Source organism: Anoplophora glabripennis, unplaced genomic scaffold (assembly GCF_000390285.2).
Source record: "Anoplophora glabripennis isolate ALB-LARVAE unplaced genomic scaffold, Agla_2.0 scaffold1416, whole genome shotgun sequence".
NCBI lineage: Eukaryota > Metazoa > Arthropoda > Insecta > Coleoptera > Cerambycidae > Anoplophora > Anoplophora glabripennis.
In genome coordinates this window covers 27222-45808 of record NW_019417606.1, presented here as the reverse complement: position 1 = coordinate 45808, position 18587 = coordinate 27222, and the positions used below count along the sequence as shown (strand labels likewise).

Below are 18587 nucleotides of genomic sequence, written 5' to 3'. Positions count from 1 at the left end.
TGTCTGTGTGTCTGTCTGTGTGTCTGTCTGTGTGTCTGTCTGTGTGTCTGTCTGTGTGTCTGTCTGTGTGTCTGTCTGTGTGTCTGTCTGTGTGTCTGTCTGTGTGTGTGTGTCTGTGTGTGTGTGTGTGTATCTGTGTGTGTCTGTCTGTGTGTCTGTCTGTGTGTGTCTGTCTGTCTGTGTGTCTGTCTGTGTGTTTATGTGTGTGTGTGTTTCTGTGTCTGTGTCTCTGTGTGTGTGTGTCTGTGTGTGTGTTTGTGCGCGCGTGCCTCTGTGCGCGTGCCTGTGTGCGCGTGTCTGTGTGTGTGGGGGGGGTGTGCTGGTGCGGGTGCGTGCGTGCATGCGTGGGTGTGCGTGCGTGCGTGCGTGGGTGCGTGTGGGTGTGCGGACTCGCGGGTGCGGGGGCGCGTCTGTGCGTGTGTGGGTGTGGGCGTGTAGGACACACAAACACACACTCACACGCACACACTCACACACACCCACACACACACACACACACACCACACACGTCCCGCACACACACGCACAGAGAAACGCAAAAAACACGGCGGAATCCTCTAGCGAGGACGAAGCCCCAAGACATAAAAAATCAGACAAAACAAACAAAGCACGACCACAAACACCTAAATCTTCCACAAGCGCCCTACAAAACACCCCACAAACACAAAAACAGAGACAAAACCAAACAAGTCCTCCCGGTAACCTTGCGAAAGCAAGAACGGTGGACGCAAGTACAAAAAATACTCACAACACTTAACATTAACTACATAAAAGCCAAACTCACTAAAGATGGTATAGCCATATACCCAAACACCAATTGATCACAGACTATTGACAAAGACACTGACAGACAAAGGCGAGGAGTACCACACCTTCACCCTCAGCGAAGAAAAAACGCTGAGGGTGGTGATACGCGGAATACCTGCGGGTGTTTCGCCAAGTGAGGTCCAACTCGACCTCGCAAGACAAGGGTTCCCCGGCGCAATAGTGCACCGCATGGCGAGCCGTCAAAATAAACAGGAAATGCCCCTGGTCCTAGTTCAGGCCCCACAGGACCAGGAGGACATCCTGAAGGTAACCCGCTGCTGCTCGCTCGTGGTTCGAGTAGAGCTGCAGCGAAAGCAGCGGGTTGCCACACAGTGCCACCGGTGCCAGCGGTTCGGCCACGGCCAGACCCGGTGCACAGCTGAGCCAAAGTGCGTAAAATGTGGCGAAAACCACAGCACGCACGTATGCAAAAAGGCCAAAGACACGCCCGCCAGGTGTGCAAATTGCGCCGGGCCACACCCCGCCAGCTATATGGGGTGCCCTCAGTACCCCAAAGCTAAAAACACAAAAACACAAAACACAGACACACACACGACACAAAACACTACACAAACACACAGACAGCCCCTCCTCCCCTCCTACCCACCCCAAACACAACCCCGGGACACATACGCTGACATGACCAGAAAAACACAAAACACACAAAAACACAACACCTCACCACACGCACACACAGACACGACACCCTTCCAACAGGGCGCGGCGGCCCTGATTGACGCAACAAAGCGTCTTCAGGACTTCTGCATTCAGCTGACGACCATGGTGTCGAATATGCAAAAATTATTCGACTTCTAATGGCTCGTCGGCCTTCCGAACCCTCCTCGCTGAGAATTTCGTCCTGGAACCTTGACGGGATCCGGGCCAAAAAAATGGAACTCGTGGACATCTTGAACCGTCTAAACATAGACGTTATGGCTGTCCAGGAGACCTACCTCAGCGAGGCATCCCGTACCTCCATCCCTGACTATGACATATACAGACATGACAGAAACCGTAACGGGGGTGGTGTTGCACTCATAGTAAAGAAGTGCATCGACCACTATCCGCTGCAGCGGCTCCAAACTCAAAACACAGAGGCCGTGGCGATAGCGGTGAGATCGCTACGGCATGGAGACGTTGCGGTGGTGTCCTGTTACCACCCACCCAGACTACCACTACTTGACAATGACTTAGACAAAATCCTTTCCTGGCCCCAGACAATTGCCATCGGGGACTTCAACGCGAAGTCCCCCATATGGCACAGCGGGACGACGACCACAAGAGGTCGCGTCCTGCTGAATTACCAAGACAGACACGACGACTTGACTATACTCGGACCGACAGAACCGACACATTACGGACCCGTAGGACGCCCCGACGTTATCGACATTGCCCTCTTAAAATCTATACCGTTAAATGCCCAAATATCCACCCAATACGAAGGGTCTTCCGCCCACAATCCAATATTTCTGGATCTGGGGCGAAGACAGAGATATGAAGGCACCTTCACGAGGAGGTTCACTGACTGGGAGCGTTTCCGAACAGTAATGCAAGGAAACATGGCGCTCCCAGTCATCGAAACCACCCATGATCTGGAGGCGGCAATCCTCTCCCTTGAGACTGACATTAAAAACGCCCTGACTCAGACTACGACGGAGACTATTGTCCCCCGACTGACAAACCCCCGGGGCACCCTCCCCGATGACATAAAAAACTTAATACGTGACAGACGACGTGCGAAACGGCTTGCCACCCGCACCCGCCTCCCCCGACACAGACATGACTTAAACGTACTTAACAGACGGGTGAAGGCGGCTCTGGATGAACTGGCCCAGGATAACTGGGCTAGGCACCTGGAGTCGCTGGATCCACAAGACAACAGCCTCTGGAAAACGCAGAGGGCCCTGCGACAGACCGCTCGCCGTAAAATTCCTCCAATCCACGGTAGTGTGGGGGTGGTTTACACGAACCAGGAAAAGGCCGAGGCTTTCGCCGATAGCCTGGAACTGCAGTGTAGACTGCCTCAGCTGCCCGACGAAGACGAGGAATTCGAGATAGTGGCTGAGCGCGCGGCCCGACGCGTCGACAGAGAGCCAGACAATGACATAATCCCCCCCGCAACACCTGACGAACTAAGACTGACAATACGCAGACTTAAAAACAGAAAAGCCCCCGGACCCGACAATATACATAACACGACACTTAAACGACTACCACACAAGGGCCTCATGGCCCTACTAAACATAACAAACGCGACACTCAGACTAAGACACTTCCCTACCCGCTGGAAAACAGCAAACATAATCCTTATCCCAAAACCCAACAAAGATCACACCATCCCATCCAACTACCGGCCCATTAGCCTGCTCCCGGCTATGAGCAAAGTGGTAGAAAAAATTATCCTAACCCGTCTAAGAACCCACTCCCAAGAACTGCAAGTCATTCCAGACGAGCAGTTCGCCTTCCGACCCAATCACTCCACTGAACTCCAAATCCTTCGCCTTACCGAGCACATCACGGCGGCCTTCAACAGGGGACAGTACACTGGTGCTGTCTTCCTGGACGTCGCAAAGGCCTTCGATACGGTTTGGAATGAAGGCCTACTGATGAAAATGCTCACCAACCAATATCCCATATCCTTTACCAAACTCATAAAATCCTACCGCGCGCCATTATTCCATGGCTAGAAATTGGCCTCAATGATTTGGGATCGAGGGGGATTATCCCTCTTTATCCTGACTCATCTCGTGTATGCCTGGACAGCCTTCGTAGGTGGGCCCCATCCGTCGTCTACCCCGACCGCAAATGCGGCCGGTGTAGGCGCTTTGTGGGACCTCCTTTTGTCCTGGCTGGGCCCCGCCGGCTAGGGCCCTTTCTTCTGGCGCTCTTCTTGCTTCGCCGGCTCGTCTGTGTAAACCCCGGGGGTAGTGTCATGTTTATGTGTGGTATGGTTGGGTAGGGTAGTGCGGCTATGCAGCCTGGGATGCGCTTTGCTAAGGTGGCCCTTAGGCTAGCGCGGGAGGGGAGGGGTAAGGAGGGTATGGGGGGTGTGTATGTGTGTGTGTGTGTCGTTGTCTTCGTTTCTTGATCCTGGCTGTCTCTGAAACAGAAAAGGTTAGCGGGCAGGGGGGGGGATGTCATTGGGGTGGTCACCCAGGGTCAAAAAGTTGGTGTCTAGGTCTTTTGTGTTTGTCGGTCACGTCGGGTACGTAGTCAACGGCTTGCCTGAGGAGGGGATTGTCATGTCTAGCGGCTACGTCAAATCGTTTCTCCGCGTTTTGTCTTATTGTCTGTGTAGCGTTTGTGTATTGTAAGTCTCGTAATATGTCAGTGTTTCTTACGTACCAGGGCGCGTCGGTGGCCGTGCGGAGGGCTATGTTTTCCACAGCCTGTAATGACTTTAAGTGGCTTTTTGCCGCGTGACCCCACGCCGTGGAGGCGTAGGTTAGCTGCGGTTGAAGTACCACCTTGATAAGCGTTCGCTTATTCCTTAAACTGAGGGTGTTTCCACCTTTGAGTAAGGGATAGAGCCTAGCCCTGGTGGTCTTCGCTCGCGCCACCGTCTCCACGATGTGCGGTTTCCACGTGAGACGCTGGTCCATTGTCACGCCCAGGTATCGTGTTTGTCGATTCCAGGAGATGGGTTCCTGGGATAGTGTCAGTCTGTCGAGGTTTTGTGGGATTTTTGGAGGAGGGAGACGGAATATCTAGGATCTACAGATTGGGATGTGATTGTCAGGTCGTCGGCGTATAAATATATGTTGGTGTTGGGGGGATGTGGGATGTCGGAGTTGTAAATGGTGTATAGGTGTGGGGACAGGACGGTGCCCTGGGGGACACCGGCCTCCATGGGACGGGTGGTGGAAAGGGAATCTTGGATTTGGATGCGGAATTTTCGGTGGTGTAGGTAGGATTTTATGAGTTTGGTAAAGGATATGGGATATTGGTTGGTGAGCATTTTCATCAGTAGGCCTTCATGCCAAACCGTATCGAAGGCCTTTGCGACGTCCAGGAAGACAGCACCAGTGTACTGTCCCCTGTTGAAGGCCGCCGTGATGTGCTCGGTAAGGCGAAGGATTTGGAGTTCAGTGGAGTGATTGGGTCGGAAGGCGAACTGCTCGTCTGGAATGACTTGCAGTTCTTGGGAGTGGGTTCTTAGACGGGTTAGGATAATTTTTTCTACCACTTTGCTCATAGCCGGGAGCAGGCTAATGGGCCGGTAGTTGGATGGGATGGTGTGATCTTTGTTGGGTTTTGGGATAAGGATTATGTTTGCTGTTTTCCAGCGGGTAGGGAAGTGTCTTAGTCTGAGTGTCCCGTTAGTTATGTTTAGTAGGGCCATGAGGCCCTTGTGTGGTAGTCGTTTGAGTGTCGTGTTCTGTATATTGTCGGGTCCGGGGGCTTTTGTTTTTAAGTCTGCCTATTGTCAGTCTAAGTTTGTCAGGAGTTGCGGGGGGGATTATGTCATTGTTTGGCTCTCTGTCGACGCGTCGGGCAGCGCGCTCAGCCACTATCTCGAACTCCTCGCCTTCGTCGGGCAGCTGAGGCAGTCTACACTGCAGTTCCAAGCTGTTGGCGAAAGCCTCGGCCTTTTCCTGGTTCGTGTAAACCACCCCCACACTACCGTGGATTGGAGGAATTTTACGGCGAGCGGTCTGTCGCAGGGCCCTCTGCGTTTTCCAGAGGCTGTTGTCTTGTGGATCCAGCGACTCCAGGTGCCTAGCCCAGTTATCCTGGGCCAGTTCATCCAGAGCCGCCTTCACCCGTCTGTTAAGTACGTTTAAGTCATGTCTGTGTCGGGGGAGGCGGGTGCGGGTGGCAAGCCGTTTCGCACGTCGTCTGTCACGTATTAAGTTTTTTATGTCATCGGGGAGGGTGCCCCGGGGGTTTGTCAGTCGGGGGACAATAGTCTCCGTCGTAGTCTGAGTCAGGGCGTTTTTAATGTCAGTCTCAAGGGAGAGGATTGCCGCCTCCAGATCATGGGTGGTTTCGATGACTGGGAGCGCCATGTTTCCTTGCATTACTGTTCGGAAACGCTCCCAGTCAGTGAACCTCCTCGTGAAGGTGCCTTCATATCTCTGTCTTCGCCCCAGATCCAGAAATATTGGATTGTGGGCGGAAGACCCTTCGTATTGGGTGGATATTTGGGCATTTAACGGTATAGATTTTAAGAGGGCAATGTCGATAACGTCGGGGCGTCCTACGGGTCCGTAATGTGTCGGTTCTGTCGGTCCGAGTATAGTCAAGTCGTCGTGTCTGTCTTGGTAATTCAGCAGGACGCGACCTCTTGTGGTCGTCGTCCCGCTGTGCCATATGGGGGACTTCGCGTTGAAGTCCCCGATGGCAATTGTCTGGGGCCAGGAAAGGATTTTGTCTAAGTCATTGTCAAGTAGTGGTAGTCTGGGTGGGTGGTAACAGGACACCACCGCAACGTCTCCATGCCGTAGCGATCTCACCGCTATCGCCACGGCCTCTGTGTTTTGAGTTTGGAGCCGCTGCAGCGGATAGTGGTCGATGCACTTCTTTACTATGAGTGCAACACCACCCCCGTTACGGTTTCTGTCATGTCTGTATATGTCATAGTCAGGGATGGAGGTACGGGATGCCTCGCTGAGGTAGGTCTCCTGGACAGCCATAACGTCTATGTTTAGACGGTTCAAGATGTCCACGAGTTCCGTTTTTTTGGCCCGGAACCCGTCAAGGTTCCAGGACGAAATTCTCAGCGAGGAGGGTTGGGAGGGCCGACGAGCCATTAGAAGTCGAATAATTTTTGCATATTCGACACCATGGTCGTCAGCTGGACGCAGAAGTCCTGAAGACGCTTTGTTGCGTCAATCAGGGCCGCCGCGCCCGGTTGGGAGGGTGTCGTGTCTGTGTGTGCGTGTGGTGAGGTGTTGTGTTTTTGTTTTTGTGTGTTTTGTGTTTTTCTGGTCATGTCAGCGTATGTGCGTCCTGGGGTTGTGTTTGGGGTGGGTAGGAGGGGCTGTCTGTGTGTTTGTGTAGTGTTTTGTGTCGTGTGTGTGTCTGTGTTTTGTGTTTTTGTGTTTTTAGCTTTGGGGTACTGAGGGCACCCCATATAGCTGGCGGGGTGTGGCCCGGCGCAATTTGCACACCTGGCGGGCGTGTCTTTGGCCTTTTTGCATACGTGCGTGCTGTGGTTTTCGCCACATTTTACGCACTTTGGCTCAGCTGTGCACCGGGTCTGGCCGTGGCCGAACCGCTGGCACCGGTGGCACTGTGTGGCAACCCGCTGCTTTCGCTGCAGCTCTACTCGAACCACGAGCGAGCAGCAGCGGGTTACCTTCAGGATGTCCTCCTGGTCCTGTGGGGCCTGAACTAGGACCAGGGGCATTTCCTGTTTATTTTGACGGCTCGCCATGCGGTGCACTATTGCGCCGGGGAACCCTTGTCTTGCGAGGTCGAGTTGGACCTCACTTGGCGAAACACCCGCAGGTATTCCGCGTATCACCACCCTCAGCGTTTTTTCTTCGCTGAGGGTGAAGGTGTGGTACTCCTCGCCTTTGTCTGTCAGTGTCTTTGTCAATAGTCTGTGGTCATTAGGTGTGTTTGGGTATATGGCTATACCGTCTTTAGTCAATTTGGCTTTTGTGTAGTTAATGTTAAGTGTCGTGAGTATTTTTTGTACTTGCGTCCACCGTTCTTGCTTTCGCAAGATTACCGGGGGGACTTGTTTGGTTTTGTCTGTCTGTTTTTGTGTGTTTTGTGGGGTATTTTGTAGGGCGCTTGTGGAGGGTGTAGGTGTCGGGGGGCGCGTGTTTGGTGTTTGTGGTCGTGTTTTGTTTGTTTTGTCTGATTTTTTAAGTCTGGGGGCTTCGTCCTCGCTAGAGGATTCCGCTGTGTGTTTTTTGCGTTTCTCTGTGCGTGTGTGTGTGGGGTGTGTGTGTGGGGGGTGTGTGTGTGTGCCTGTCTGGGGTATATTGTCTGTCATTTGTTTGTCGATAAGTTTGTCGAGTTTTTGGTGTAATTTAGTGGTGTTTTCGTCCGAAAGTTTAATTGTTTTTTGCAAATCGACGATTTGCTGTGTCATGGTTAGTATTTGTTGGTATTGTCGGGTGTTTTGTTCTGTCAGTTCGTGTATTTGTTGTTTTAGCGTCTCGTTTTCATGTTTTTGTGTTTGTAACTGTTCGTATAAATCTGTTTTATTGGTCATATTTTTTGGTGAAGCGGAGACTCTTGAAGAGGGTCTTTCGCTGTCTGTATCGTCCATGTATATGTATATGTTCTCCTCGTTTTCGGAGTCCGACATGTTGTGCGTGTGTTCGTGTGTGTGCGTGCGTGTGTGTGTGTGTGCGTGTGTGAGGGTGTGTAGGTGTTAGTCGTGTGGGGATGCCCCCTTACGGGGGCGTACGTGTCTTTTGGTGTATTTGTCTGTCTGGTATATTGTTTGTCGGGAGTCGCAATTTTAAAGAAATGTATTCTATAGTAATGCAAATAACAGATAAATAAGTAAAAGTGGGACTTACCTGGGCATAACCCCGGCACAGGTACCTGTAACAAAGATGCCGACGGCCTCTATGCTTAAGCCGGGGATTAGGTCGGTGATTAAGAGGAAATAAAGGGATTCTTTCCAGGTAGCCTTAATAAAGGCAGGTAAATTTTGCTCCTTGCACTACACTTTCACAAAACACGTGTGCTCTGCTCGGCTGCCCGCTCGGAACTGGCTTTTTTATTGAAGTATGTAACTTTCTTTAAGTCACACCCTATATAGAGCAGCCATAATCAACCCTTTTATGGGTTTAGGGTTTCCACAATATTATGGATTTTATGAACTCCTTGGTTTATTATTTCCTTTTTAGTGCATTTTAATAAAAGCTTTTTAAAATATTTTTTTTTTATTTTTCAATTATTTTAGCATTTCCATTTAAAATGAAGAAGTGATTTCCCACGCAGTATCACATGTGACGTTGCAGTTACATATTACTACATATTATTATTTTTTGTAATTTTTTTTATTGATCTATAAGATGAACCTATTTAATTTTTTGAAAAATTGTAAGTAAAAAGTTGAAGATCAATTTAATAAATGCCATATAAGTCCTTTAAGCACTTTGGAAGCTTGATGATTTGTTTTTCTAGATATCATTTGTTACCAATAATATGTGTACCAAACTTCGCTTAACTGCAAAAAGTTGTGGTAAAATAGTAATTTTAAAAAAAAATAACGTTAGTAAGGTTTTGTATCTCTGTGAATAATGAATTTTTTAATAAGTGTCATAAGATTTAACATTTTATTATGCGTAGTCATCCTCTAAATTATTTGGTCACAGTTTCTGAATACCCGATATATTAGTAATTTTATTATACTAATAATTCATAAGTTGTGATGCTTGTGTACTTTTTTTATGCGGGACATATTCCTTTATTTCAGGCTTGTATAGACGACAACCTGGATATGGTAGAATTTCTTGTGGAACATGGAGCTGATGTTAATAGAGGAGACAACGAAGGTTGGACACCTTTACATGCCACAGCTAGTTGTGGTTTTTTATATATCGCTAAATATCTTATTGACAAAGGTGCCAATATTGCAGCAGTCAATAATGACGGAGAACTTGCTGTTGACATAGCTGAATGCCAAAAAATGGAAGACTTACTTAAAGAAGAGATAGATACGAGAGGTATGATATGAATATAATATGTATATACGAGGTCTGTCCCAAAAGTATCCGACCTTCCTTCATATTTCCCCGCTGGTTTCTGCATCATCGGGTTTGTGGCATCCCTCGAAGTAGTCCCCTTTTGATGGAAAAATACACTCCCAAGGTCCTTTCCACTTTTGGAAGCAGTCTTGGAACTCGTTTTTTGGTTTCACCTTTAGAGCGTTGGTCGTATTAGTTTCCACTGTTTCTTTGTTATCAAATCCATGTCCTTTGAGCGGGAACAGCCAAAAATCGTAGGGAACTTTGCACTCTCACGAACCATTTGCAAATTTTCAGTTAAAATCTTCTAAACACTAGTTTTTGGTTCGAAGATCTTCATTGATCGCAGGTCGCACACATTCGATGTTATCCGGTGTTTTTATCATCGTAGGCCGCCCAGACCATGGGTTACTATTAACAGATGTGCAGACATCTTGTATCTGCAGAAAAATGAACGTGATGCTAACAGCGTTCTTTGATATCCGAGGAATTGTGCATGAGAAATACGCACCAGATGGACAAACGGGACAAAGAGTACACCTGGTTGGCGAAAAATTGGCAGTTGCATCAATGAATGCTCCAGCTCATTCATCACAACTGACATAGACTTTTTTGACAAAATCTCCCTACTCTCCAGACATGGCCCCTTGCGACTTCTGGTTGCTTCCGAAATTGAAGATGCCATTGAAAGGATCCCATTTTCAGAATAAAGAAGAGATAACGCAGAACGGGATGGCAAAGTTGAACACCATTCCAAAAGAAGCCTTCCAGAAGTGTTTTTGGCAGTGGAGGAACGGTGGGCTTAGTGTGTCGAGGAGCAAGGGGCCTTCTTTGAAGGGAATTAAAATCCCAATCCTGTCATGTAAAAAATATTTTTCCCGGCCGAAGGTCGGATAGTTTTTAGACAGACCTCGTATATAATAATATCACCTTTTTAAAAATAGTTAAGGTACTTTTTCTAAACTTAAACTTTGAATTACTTTTAATTTCATTAAGAAATTTTTATGATTCAATAGTTATCATCTTTCTGAAGTCAGTTGAACTTGTATAAAAACGCCTAGCAATAAAATTTAATGAGTTTCATAGGCGTCCCTGAAAAAGTTTTCTGCTAAAGATAAAAAATAATAATTTGTATGTAATGTGTAGAAAATGTCTATTACGAGTATATGTTCATTTGGTCAACAACATATTTTAATTATTTCTATCCTTTTACAATTTTATTATATTTAGGAATGGGAAAATTCCCGAACTATGAAAATTCCCGGAATGTTTCAGAAAATTTTCAAAAATTTTTTTTTTATTTAGTATTGTGTTCTACATACCATCAGCTTTCCAAAGAGACCAAATACATATACATTTTTGTTTATATTTGTATAAATATTGTAAAAATATAAATTACACAGCCCCACAAAAAAAATAAAGGTCATGATCTGGATGATTGACCTTGGTATTCCTATGTGTTTTTCAACGCTGAAACTGAATCCGAGGTCAAAAAAATTCGTATACCCCTTAAATTTATGTGTAGAGCCAAAAACATCCCTTAAATAGGGGTGAAGTTATGATTATCAGTATCATTACGTAAAGGAGTACGAATGGGCACTTTGCCACCCTCGTGTTCTCATTTATTATCGCCAAGGGCTCTCCCGAAGGGGTTGGTACGCCCTGTACTGAACATAGATCCGTGTCATGAAAGCTTCTGGCTTACAAGCTCTTGAGAATGCTAGGGAGATATGGTTGATGGTGAACACAGGTAAAGAACAAACCCCCTAGAGGGGCGAAAACTACCCTCTGCTGAACGGGGTGGAAGAAAATGTGGGAGAGCAAATATTTCTTGTTTTTACTATGCAATGATCGCAGTGTACTGAGCAGAACAGCCCACAACTGCTTTGCCCGTACCCATCTATAAAAAATTAAAATTTAAAAACTCTGTAGGTATCTCGGAAACGAAGCATATTTCAACCTACATTTATATGAAATTTTTTCACAAAATAACTTCGGCAACCACCCCCTAAAATATCTCGCACTTATTTACAAACAATTATATTATTTAATGTATAGTACAACACATGCTGATATATACCTAGATTTTATTTAGACATTATCTTTAGGTATCATATACTACTGAAAGGGGTAATGTTTATGTTTCCTTAAATATATGTTATTATAGAAATAAGGTAGAGGTACTAGAAAAAAAAAAGACTTATTTTATTACTTAAAAAGCGCCTTTTGGATTTTAATGGGCTTTGTTGTAGTAAAAGTACATACTCTAAAGAGTATCTAGAATTTTTTTGGTTTGTATATTAGAACTTGGAAAAAAATTATCAAAATTATTTTCCATTTTATTAGACCATTGAAATCATGTAAAATTCTGAAAAAAATCTATAATATTCTCTTTATATTCCTCAAAGAGAAAAATTAATTTGAAAAATAATAATCTCTGCACGTTATCTCAAATACCGGTGTGAAAAAAGCAGCTAAAGATAGCTGTCAAATCCTACGAACCTACCCGAACGACCATAGACGTACGTATCAAGAGGTGTGAGAGATATGAGCACGGTGCATGCGCATTAGTTTCATTGTAAACATACATGAAATTTGAAATTAAATTCAAAACGGTATGAATGCTATAAAATACCAGAATAAAGAAAAAAATATTACAAAAGTACAGTTACAACGTTCTCATTTTATAGTTATACTAAATGTATAAATTAATATTTAGAACAATTGAAATTTTGAACTTTTTATAAAATATGTGTGTTTGTATATGTTTATTCGCTTAGCAAGCTATTATGAAGGTGGATACCAGTGGATTATCTGCTTATGAGCAACTTGCAATGAGTTCTAGATGAAGAACTATCGGAAATTTCAAAGAAACTTCCGTTCTCCCCAAACTACGTTCAGGAACATTTTTTTAGTTTAGTGATAAAATTACTAAGGTGCTAAAGCCTATATTATGAGTGATTTGCATTGGATTTCAGTGACTGAAATCGAAGGAAAACTGCTAGAAATTTGATGACTAAGCTGAACTGCTGCAATGCTTCTTAAAAACTGACCAGTCAATTTTTATTTTAACACTGCATAACACATATTTGTATCTGTGCATCTTGAAATTGTAATAAAGTTTCTATTATCAAAATGCATCCAGGAGCTAAAAAGTCTATTGTTTGGAACTATTTTAAAAAAACACAAGATAAGACAGTGACATCCAGCCTATGTAAAAAAGTGTTAAAATATTTCGGAAGTGCCACTTTGATGCAACATTTGCTAAGAATTCATCCCATTGCAATTCAACAAGATAAACAACATCCACAAGAACAAAATAATGTGGAAGCTCGTGAAACTTCAAATCTCAGATTAGGCGAACAAAGAAAATTACCAGATCCAGAAACTGTTGGAATTTCTTCCAACAATAACAATAATACCTCATTATTAAATGAATATCCAAGTCCGTCTGGCATTTCCAATGAATCACAATTTTCAGAACGTCGTCCGAAACAAATGAAACTTTATGGTGCCCAAAATAAGACTGAACTTTCGCCTGCTGAAATTGCAGATATTGATCTTAAATTAATAAAAATGATTGTTACGGATTTCCAACTCCTCTCTGTAGTAGAAAATCAAGGATTTTTAGAATATTCTCGTCAATTAAATCCTCTTAACAGAAAAAAAAAATCAAATGAAATTCTACCCAAAGTTTATACAGAGGCGGCTTTAAATCTTAAGGCAATTTTAAGCAATGTCGGGCACATGGCCATAACAACTGATAATTGGACATCAGAAAATAATATAGGCTATATAACGGTTACCTGTCACTTTATTAAAGACGACAAATTATACTCACGTCTGTTAGCTATGCTAAGACATGGCATTGTTTTCGTCATCTGGGTCCCACACTGGAGAAAATTTAGGTAAGGCCATTACAACAATCTTAAATGAGTGGGATATTTTTAATAAAATAGTTACTGTAATATCCGATAACGCGGCTAACATAAAAAATGCTATAAATGAACATTTAAGAATGCACCATCATCCTTGCGTAGCACATACATTAAATCTTAGTATAACTGGTGCTCTGAAAGAAAATGTAGAATTAAATGATATTTTAAAAAAATGACGAGCTTTAGTAACTTTAAACACAGCGTCCTAGCTACAGAAAAATAAAAGTTCACTCAACAAAAAATGAATTTGCCAATTTTGAAGGTGAAGCAAGACGTTTCCACAAGATGGAATTCTTGCCTTATAATGCTCGAAAGACTTTTTAAAATTAAGGATGCTCTCTGTGTTGTCGTGTCAGAACTTCCCAAAGTGTCAGATTTCTTAAATGCCAATGAATGGATGATATTGCAAGATTGCGTTAAAATTCTAAAGCCTGCCGAAGACATGACCATAATATTATTCGCAGAAAAATATCCCACGATATCATCGGTTATTCCTTTGTATAGAGGATTTCAATGTGTTTTAAGCAATGCTAGAGCTGAAACTGAAGTTGGTGAAACACTAAAAACTATTCTTTTGGAGATCATAAGTGTAGGCTCGGAGGACATGAGATCAATAAAATTGTTGCCAAAGCCACATTTCTTGATCCTAGATTCAAAAAATTCGCTTTTGGTCTAGAAGGTAATGCTAATAATGCCCAAAAATGGGTCACAGTTAGGACAACTTCTGTCTAATAAAAGTTCCACACCAGTGACAACTGAGGAGTTTGTTTCCGGAATTACTTCGAATGATTCAAATGTAGTAGACAATATATGGGCACATTTTGACAAAAAAATATCAAATATAAAAACAACTTCCACGAGTTCAGCTATGGTGATTGTAATGGTGCGACAGTACATAGAAATGCCTCTCTTAGAAAGAACAAAAAACCCTTTTGAATTTTGGTCAAAACACAAGAATTTATTCCCAGAATTGTATGAAATGGCAATTAAATATTTGTGCATTCCTGCAACATCAGTTCCGTTAGAAAGGGTATTTTCTAAATCCGGTCAAATAACTAGTTCGAGGAGAAACCGACTGTTGCCTAAAAATGTAGACACTATAATATTTTTACATTAGCAAATGTAGGGGTCACGAATTTGATCTTGTAAAATCATTTTTCAAACATTCTTGTCAATTGTGATATTAGGTTATTTTTAAGTACGTAGTTTATTTTATTTCTGTTAAATAATTTTGGAATCGATGTACCTGTCATAGATTAATTTTATTTTTAATCAAAAATGATTTATTTTTGTTATTATTAGAGGCACAATGTATTATTTATTTTTTAATATTTTATTTTTGTATTTTTATATTTATATTTCTATATAATATATTTATTTTCATCCCAATAATTTATTTTTTTTATTAGTGATTTCCCCATCTATCCTCCAAAGAATTTAAATTTCACGCGAATAGGAGTAAAATAACTCAAGGCGTGCGGCAGTCTACTGTACTCGCCTACCCTCCGTACACGCTAGGAGCTAGGACATGAGAGAATCGACTCAAGACCATATACCTGATTCGACCGATTATTATTCGACCGCGGTTGGCATCAGCTTCGTGTAGTGACCGATTATCATCCGAATTCTTTTTTAATAATCGGAAGATTTCGATTATTTCAATAATCGGATGATCGATTATTATTCATTCGGATGATCCTATCACTAAACGTCTCATTAAAATTTGGACCCCAAACGGTTCCAGGGTGTGAAAGTGAAGGAAAACTATTGGAAATTTCAAAGAAAATTCGGTATCTCTCAGATTACAATGCGAAGCACTTTTTCGCTTAGTATGCTGACTCTTGAGATGTTAGAGAACATCTCATTAAAATTTGAACGACTTGCATTGTGTTCCAGGGAATGAAATTGAAGGAAAACTATTGAAAATTTCAAAGAAAATTCGGTATCTCGTAAACTACAATCCGAAGCACTTTTTTTGCTTGGTATGCTAACTGTTGATATGGCAGAGAACTTCCCATTAAAATTTGAGTGACGTGCAATGTGTATCAGGGTGTAAAAGTGAAGAAAAACTATTGGAAATTTCAAAGAAAATTTGGTGTCTCCCAAATTATAATCCGGAGCACTTTTTTGCTTAATATGCCAATTTCTGAGACGTTAGGGAATATCCACTACCATTGTCCATTGTCGAATGTCCTTGTCCATTGTCGAATATCCTTGTCCATTGTCTTTGTCCATGTCCAGTGTCCTTGTCCATTGTCCTTGTCCATTATCCATTGCCCTTATACATTGTCCTTGTCCATTGTCATTGTGCAGTGACCTTGTCCAATCTTATTATCCAATGTCCTTGTCCATTGTCCTTGTCCATTGTGCTTGTCCATTGTCTTTGTCCTGGACCATAGACAAGGACAGTGGACAGGGATAATGGATAAGAACAGTGGACAAGAACAATGGACATGGACAATGGACAAGGATAATGGTAGTGGATATTTTGTAACATCTCAGAAATTGGCATACTAAGCGAAAAAGTGCGCCGGATTGTAGTTTGGGAGATACCGAATTTTCTTTGAAAAATAGTTTTCCTTCAATTTCACGCCCTGGAACTCATTGCAAGTCATTCAAATTTTAATGGGTTGTTCTCTGACCTCGCAACAGTTAGTATACGAAGCGAAAAAGTGCTCCGGATTGTAGTTTGGGAGATACCAAATTTGCTTTGAAATGTCCAATAATTTTCCTTCAGTTTCACCCCCTGGAACCCATTGCAAGTCATTCAACTTTTAAGGGGATATTCTCTGATAACTCATGAGGTAGCATCTGAAGCGAAAAAGTGCTTCATAGTGTGGTTTGGGAGATACCGAATTTTCTAGTAGTTTTCCTTCGATTTCATTCTCTGAAATTCAATGCAAATCTCTCATAATATAGCACCTTAGTAATTTTATCACTAAATTGAAAAATGTTTCTGAATGTTTGGGAAAAATTGAAGTTTCTTTGAAATTTCCGATAGTTCTTTTTCATCTAGAACTCGTTGCAAGTTGCTCATAATTTAAGCGGATAATCAGTGGTACCCTCATAGTAGGCTGCTAAACGAATAAACATAGTTGGAAACACGGGGGTTTTCACCCCCAATTAAAACAAATAATTTCAACAATCGGTTTATTCCCTCAAACGACAGAGTTGTCTCTTATTTATTTGCTATGTCGGGACTGTGGTGATTCCCGTGACTGACCGACGTGCTCTCTGACCCCGCGGACTGCGCTCCATCGACTGACATATATGAGCTATATTTTACGATTTACTTTATAAAAAACAACTCAAAATTTACAATTTACAAACATGCTGTCCACAATTTTAAGTTAAAATTAATGAAATAAAAGAAACATGTAATAAAGAATTAAGAATTAAATAAGTTAATTAATTAAATAAGAATTTACAACCCATTAGAGGTCTTAAATATTTAATTTCCAGTTTCCTTTTTATCTGATAATTAAAATTTTTCTAGAGCAATATTTCTTTTAATCACAATCCTTCATGTTACAATATCAAGATTACATTTTCCAATACAAAAAAATTATATTTTTTTAACAATATATTCATATATATTCTTATAACTATTGTATGTATCATTTAATAACTTCTTTAGTTTTGTGTATTATATTTCTTTTATAATAGGAATATATTATGTAATTTATTTGTTAGGACAATGTTCTAATAAAATATTGTTTTCTTAATGTGGTGTATGAGAAAAGATAAATTATCTGTCTACCTACTAAAAATTACTCAATGCAATGTTGTTGATAATAATAGTGATGTATCAGGTTTTTAAGAATGTTTTTAAAAAATTTTACAGCCAATATAAAAGCATTCAGTTATTGAAATAGGAGTATTTAGATGAATATTTGTGTTAACAATTTATTTGATATTTGCTTATTTTAGGAGTAGATTGTGAAGCAGCTAGAAATGAAGAAGAGAATGCTATGTTAAAAGATGCTAAAGGATGGCTTTTGACTAAAAGTTCCTTAGTAAACTTGTCACACCCAAAAAATGGAGCTACCCCACTTCATATAGCATCAGCTAAAGGATATATGGAAGTAATAAAGTGAGTACACTTTTTCTATTTTGTGCAATATATTACAGGGTTTGTAGTGGCCTGGAAATTTTATGTGTGCAACTGGAAATTTTGTGAAAACTGGCCCTGGGTTCTTGAAAGAGAAAATTATTTGTGGTTTTGAAACGTGTATAATAGCTTTTTTGGGTATAAAAAAGATTATTTGAATTATTTAAATTGCTTGAAATCCTCTTCCATGCTGTTTAGAATTTCTAGTCCAAGTTCTCACTCTATGAGATCGTTCTTGTCCAATATTAGAGTTCTGATGCAAATCTCTTAAATGTTGGGCTGGAATAATCCATTTGATATTGTCTTATTGCAGCAACACAACTTTTTTTTGGTTAAAAATAGGCTTTAACCATAAAACTTGTTATTCACATACACATTTTTTCATAATATATAAATTTGACAACGAAGACACAAAAATACATCATACTGTCACTAAACATTGATAATAAATTACTATAATGTTATACATTTTTACTCTACACAAACACTTTACTAAATACCACTTTAAATTTGATTATAAAATTAAACTATTTAAACCAATTAATACTTAATAAATATTAAAAATTAATATAATTAATTATAATTAATATTAATAAATATAAATTAAATTAATATTAATAGTAAATATTTTCTGTAATATCTCCATAATCGAGCATTATTTCGACTTTTGACAGGTCCATTTTTTATGTAGAATAAAATTCTCTATCTATTTCTGATAGTTGCGTGTAAAAATTTAAACGTACAAAAAAGTTACAGAAGAATATTCACAAAGGGTTGTAATAAAATGAACGCCCTTTAACCTAATAGGAACATAATTTCTGCATACTTCATGAAGAGAAACTATGAGCCAAATTTAGAGACTTCCCTAAATCTATACTAACCTTTCACTCATATCAAACTTATACTTCACTCAATTTAGGGTGCCCTCATCTTATTCTCAATTCTGGTATTCAGAAATGTGTGTAAATGATTGGGAAACTAAGCAACAGCAAATTTTGCTCAAATCGGTTAACTGGGTTCTGAGTTAAGGAGAAAACAACAAATAAAAAAAGAAACTTTAAATCCTGTAAC

At 41.6% G+C, this 18587-nt stretch overlaps 1 protein-coding gene across 1 annotated transcript in view; it reads left to right on the top strand.

Moving 5' to 3' along the window:
- The window catches only part of LOC108914796 (protein phosphatase 1 regulatory subunit 12A), a gene marked incomplete at its 3' end in the record, with an annotated part of 52544 nt that overhangs the window by 21418 nt on the left and 12539 nt on the right, over nt 1-18587 (top strand). The window contains exons 2-3 of the mRNA XM_018720684.1: nt 9197-9446; nt 17336-17498. Coding sequence (XP_018576200.1) covers nt 9197-9446; nt 17336-17498 — 413 coding nt within the window. The remainder of the gene's footprint in view (nt 1-9196; nt 9447-17335; nt 17499-18587) is intronic.